Source organism: Amphibalanus amphitrite, unplaced genomic scaffold (assembly GCF_019059575.1).
Source record: "Amphibalanus amphitrite isolate SeventyFive unplaced genomic scaffold, NRLGWU_Aamphi_draft 000814F_arrow, whole genome shotgun sequence".
NCBI classification, from domain to species: domain Eukaryota; kingdom Metazoa; phylum Arthropoda; class Thecostraca; order Balanomorpha; family Balanidae; genus Amphibalanus; species Amphibalanus amphitrite.
In genome coordinates, this window is record NW_024882308.1 from 80,864 (window position 1) to 86,863 (window position 6,000).

At 46.1% G+C, this 6,000-nt stretch overlaps 1 protein-coding gene across 1 annotated transcript in view; it reads right to left on the reverse strand.

Annotated features, from left to right (window-relative positions):
• The window catches only part of LOC122366529, a 41,802-nt gene extending 39,709 nt beyond the window's left edge, over positions 1–2,093 (reverse strand). Inside the window, exons 1-2 of the mRNA XM_043338893.1 lie at positions 2,022–2,093; positions 1,408–1,646 (exon numbers count right to left, since the gene is read on the reverse strand). Of these exons, the coding sequence (XP_043194828.1) occupies positions 1,408–1,646; positions 2,022–2,077 (295 nt within the window). The 5' untranslated portion in view covers positions 2,078–2,093. The remainder of the gene's footprint in view (positions 1–1,407; positions 1,647–2,021) is intronic.
• Positions 2,094–6,000: the final 3,907 nt, after the last annotated feature.

Here is a 6,000-nt window from a genome sequence, read left to right on the forward strand (position 1 = left end):
AAGCTGGCCCAAAAGTCTGCCTGACCCACATAATCGCATTTGTCATGTAAAATGGACCATAAAACATGCATGTATCACACGATACTTTCATATTGTGACCCCCCCCCCAGTGACCTGACCTCTGTGACCTGACCTGGTATCAGTGACCTGAAATAGCAAAATATGTGTTTTAAGAACATTTCCCCATCGATGATTTTCAATGAAATGCATTTTACTCGATTTTACAACGCATTTCTTGAAATGCCTGTAAATGGTGAAAATTCGACCTTTGACCTGAACTGTGACGTAATTGGTTTGACCCAGGTCAATGAAATTGCGTCACAAGTTAGTTCCCCGTTGGGGCTATCCAACGCCGTTTACCGCTTGTCGCTATGTTGCGTGGTTCTCGAGATCTTAGGGGGGCATGGGGGGGGGCAAAATGCCCCCCCCCCCCATCAGACCGCGTTGCTCGGCAGACCCCATCAGGGCGCGGGTTAAGAACTTAATCATATATCACCGTTAGGTAGACATGGACAGCAACATAGCAAAATGAGGTAGCGTCCCTTAGGCAGTAGTGATATCCAGTCGAACAGCCCTTTAAACAGAGGCACATGTATGCTGTGAAATATGTACCGTGTAGCGTAGTGCATGCTTTTGCGCTTATTGCTGTCATCAAGCTTTTATGAAAAGTAAGTCCCGAGTTAATCGGGAAACTTTCAATTACATGAATAGGAATATGCATAGAAGTCACAAACTGCATTGTTTCTGTGCAGCAGTTGTCATTTACCTCACCCAACATAGGGTGAGGTAAATGTATAACTGTGGTGCCCCTAGCCGAAGGACATGTGCATCCATCAGCACAGGGTCGCACAGGCGCGGCGATCGTTCCACGCTATTGGTAATTGAATCGCCGCGCGGCTGCCCAGTAACGAGCCTGACACGCTCAATGGCCTAATGGGTATGCTCTGGTGTGTAATGACGCCCACGGTGCGCCGCCAGCGCTAATACCTATCGCCGACAGCAAACTAATTTATCGTAAGCTTGGGTACATCATGCTACGGCTAGTAAAAAAGCCAACAATGAAGCGAAAATTGGATAGTTATTAAGGCCACGTTCAACAAATAATTTATTTGTATTCGACCAACATGCCTTTATGAAATCAAAATCAAATTAAGATAGTTATAGGCATCGATTCCCAAATTCGCCAAAGAAATGGTCTTGGAGCCAATGTGAATTCAACCGATAACTGGGACTTCATTGGCGTCCCACGCCGTCCGGTGTGCCATGAGTGTCATGAGTGTCACCCTAGTGTAAATTACCAGCGCTGTCCGCTGCGTCATCTGTGTCTAACCTGCGACTCTTACCTGCGCCGTCGGCTACGTTATTAGTGGTTTACCTGCGCCGTCCGCTGCGTCATTAGTGTCTTACCTGCGCCGTCGGCAGCGCAGCGCTGCTGGCCGTCCGGACAGCCGAGTTTGGCGCGCACGCTGTACTGAGCCCAGGGGAACTGCACGCCAGCAATCTGCACCCACAGCAGGAGCTCGTACGCGGCGCCCCACAGTGGCCGTGCCACCGTCCAGCGCGTGCCCGTGGTCTCTCCGCGACTGGCCACGTGCTCGGAGCCCTCTCTATGAAGCACCTCCAGGGCGAACCGGTCCACCGGCAGTCTGCAGCCAGACCGCACAGACGAGAATCAGATACGACAGGTGGAGTCTGCTACACGGGATGGCATAGCAGCTAAATAGCTAAGTCTGCAAACTGCATTACCTGGCTGGGACAATTATTCGATTTGGTGGAATAAAAAAGATGTACTTATTTTACATCCCAGGGCACAAAAATTAGTGTGCCCTGGGATATTGTCCTTATAGCCATGTCAGGTCATACACTTTCAAGATAAAAATTAACAGGACACCTTGTGTTATGCGCCGCGTTTACTTTTTCAACACGCAAAACACTGGCGAGTGTGGCCGGAAAGACCCCCTCACCCACCCTAGTGCAAAGCTTATGTTTAGAGCCTGTAGTGTTTGCCGTTGCTCTCTGACCTGGAAATGACAGGCGTCTCTCCGTTGTGCAGGTTTGCGGACAGTGGCTGCCACATTATATCCAGCCATCCACGAGCGTCGGCTACGTGCCAGATGCGCGGCGCGGGCAGCCATCCTGGAAACGGGGCAGACCAGCGCATCGGCAAACGGGTGGACCGAGAGCATCAACAATGGTCAGAGCCACGGCTCAAAACGGGTAAATCATAAATAGGTCATACGTATATCTTAACAGGAAGGCCATGGGGACACTCTCCAAGTAACTAACTAGTCGATGCGTTCAATCACACCGAACAAGTGATAGGTGAGCACTTGTAGCGCGACGCCAGATGTCCAACCGATTGTTGGCCTCTTATGCATCTGCACTTAATTCTTTTGTTGGCCTGTTATGTCTGTGCACTGAATTTCAACATAGAATAGCGCGACAGGAAGTTTTAAAGGCAGAATTACTCAATATGGTCTGGTGAATTGACCTAATTAGATTTGGGATCAGAATGATAAAACATGAAAAATGCTCGTTATGCTCGTAAGCAATCCGAAGTTTATTGTCGTTGCGCGCCGCAGTTTCCCTTAAACACATTTTGGAGATTTCACGGATTTGAAACACAATTTAAGAAATCTTAGTAGGTCTAAAAATATTTTGAATGTCATATTTTTGCATCCTTAAAATCCTTTTGCAATACTTAAAAAGTTTATTGTACGAAAATGCTGCAAGAGCTTAAAACAGCAAATTAATTTAGGTGCAACGTAACTTAATTTGAACTTGTGACTTGAAACTAAGTGATCTGGATTAAAATGCTTCTACGCTGAATTAATATTTCTCCCAGACAATAAATTACCTGGAAAGGTAGGTTTTATTACATCGGCGTTCGGTTTACAGCTTCCTTGCTAGTAATGTATCCTTAACCCTCGCCCGCACATGGGGGGGGGGGGTTGCCCCCCAAGGTAGTCTTTCTGCTCTGCACTCAACATTTTTAGAGATAGAGGGCTGATTTTTCGTATAGTTGCTCCTCTATCCTTTCTTGACGTCCACTGAAAATTTAAAGTTTCTGTGGTTTTTGGTTTCGGAGATATGACCTTGTTTTTCAGGTCATGTCAAGATCCAAATGGCCAATTCTCAACATCTTGCGTTGGCTATGGGCCTTGTGAGCTTTTGACACCTTGATTTCGGCCTTTTTTGCCAGTCTTACCTCCCATATATCATGGAACATGTTGTTCGACGATGTACAGATGTCAAGGTCAGGGTCAAGGTCAACCTAGGTCATCTAAGATAATTGCGTTTTAGGCAAGCGGAATTTACTTTTTATGAAGTTTTTTGACTGCATTTTTGGTAAAAGTTTCTCAGATCATGATTTCATGTAATATGGACACATAAACAATCGGTGCACACATCAGTATACTCACAGACACACACAGACATACAAACACATATAACTGACCTTGACCTAACTTGACCTGAAAATTGAAATGACCTCAGCAGCAAAAATCTGGTCGGGTAGTGTGCCAAAGAGGTTCTAGCTGGCTTGGCACCAGAAAACGGCATCGTCATCGGCATATGATAAGCGGCGCACTTGATATCCAACGGTGACCCAAAACAGCAACATTTTTTAGTTTGACCTGACCTGGAAGGTCAATGACTGACCTGAGAAGGTAAAACTGGGTACCATTGGATTCGTCTTTTCCCAAATAATTTTTTTGGTCTTTACCGCTAAGCTCTATCTCCAACAAGAACGAAATGGTGCGGGGGGGGGGGGTGGCAACCCCCCCCCCATGTGCGTTCTAGGATGGGAAAATGGCATGTGCGGGCGAGGGTTAATGGGTTAACATTAACCCTCGCCGAGACAGGCTGGCACAAGGGGGAGGGGGGTTAGCACGACCCACCCCCCTTGCGTTTGGCCCCTGATCGAGCTAGAGCTTCGCGGAAAAATACGAGCATATTGCCCGTGACAAGAGGAAGCCGATGATACCCAATTTTAAGGTCCTAGGTCATCGGTTGACCTTCCAGGTCAGGTCAATGACCCAAAAGTCGGGAAAATCGGGACCTGTTGGAACGTCGTAAAGTGTGGATGGGGTTTTTTCGGGGTGCTGATCACGAATATCATGTTAGTTTTGAACACAGATGATTTCTTTGTGCATTTATGCCAGGTCGGATCAGGTCAGGTCAGCTCAACCAGTAGGGTTTTTTTTCTGGGTATTCCTAGTACATGTCAACCGCCTCTGACAGCTTCGTAACATGTTACAAAGGCACCAAAACTACTTCGTGAATGTTCAAATTGCTGTTAAATTCGAAATTAGCTCCAACAAACTAGCCTCGAAATATGCAAAACTCGAAAAAGTGAACCGAGGTCATTAAAGGTCAATGACCTGACCTGACCTTCATGTGGCATTGACATCCACCCTTATGCATGGGAGCAACATCAAATCACATGTTTGAACGCTTGAACCACGGAAAGACTGCAAGCGCGCGGATAATGCGAGCCGACATACGCCGAATCGCGTTTTCGGCCAAACATGGCTTCGAAAAGTAGATCAGGTCAAATATCATCTGGGTCAGGGCCATGAAATATTCAAGGTAGGTGTTTAACCCGCGCCCCGCTGGGGGGGGGGGCAGATTCTGCCCCCCCTCCCGTTTTTCGCCAATAACTTCTAAACGCGTTACGCCAGCGACGTCAAACTTTCAGTACCTTATCATACATCAATTTGACACGTTCCCTGAAATTTTTAGCGAAATCCGTCGGAAAATTGTTGAGAAAATGACGTTTTAGTGACGTCATGTTCGCCATTTTCGCCTCAAAAATGGCAAAATTTCAAACGCCGCTAACATCGTCATTTTTAAAGGAATCAAGACGCAACAAAAAAGGTTATACGTGATTCTACTTTGTCTATCAAATGGCTATCTCAGTTTTTTGAAAATTTTGGATTTTGGCCCAAATTTTTTCAAAAAATTGACTTTTTTGGGAAAATATTTATAAAATCCAAAATTTTGAGTGTATCGAAAAAACCGGAATATATGTCAAAGCGGTGGTCTATGTGCACCAACATACCAATTTTTAGAAGAATCGGTTCAAAAATGTGGAAGTTATTCAAAATTTTCTGACGTCACGACACACAAAAATTTTGAAAAATGATTTTTTTTGGAAGTTCTAGACCTCGTACGGAAACAAAAATAGCACCATTCGATTCGCCGTCAAAAACTGCATCAGATAGACACCTTTTTAGGCCTTAACAACCAACTTCAAAATTTGACCTCAGTTGACCTGACCTTGACCTGACCTCGACCTGAAATTCATGCAGAGGTGGTTCATATCACTTATTGAGTGTGCCTATTGAATTCTATGAGTAAAATGACCCATAAAACATGTGTCGCACATGCCCTTTTCTATATTTTGTTTTTGGTGACCTGACATGACCTGACCTGACCTTGACCTTGACCTTTGAATGACATTGTATGCAACGAATATTGTCTTGGTAGTCTAAGAACACGTTTTGGGCAATCAGTCTCAGTCCATTCTTCGGCAACTACGGTGCAAGGCCGATACTGTAGAAACTTGCATCTTGTACCCTTGACCTGACCTTGACCTGACCTCTGACCTACTTAAGCAAAAAAAATTGGGCTCTTAAGATCCGCCTTGTTGAGAGCTTTCGATTGCCGTTTTCCCCGTCTTTCTACGACCATCGGTTCGGAAGTTAGACAGGGGGGGCAGAATCTGCCCCCCCCCAGCAGGGCGCGTATGGCTGAATAGCCCAGCGGGGCGCGGGTTAACCCTAGAACGCCTAGGGGGGGGGTTGTATCAACCCCCCCCCTGAGGTTTTTTCAAAGTGCACGCTAAACGGCTTGTCGTAGCGGGCTGAAATTTTCAATGCCCTCTGGGGCAACCTTTGCGCATCTTTTGCCGAAAAAAAATTGATCGGGTCATGTCAGGTCACGGAGTTATGACGTCATAAGAGGTACAGCCTCCGGCCGGATTTTCACAAACTGAGT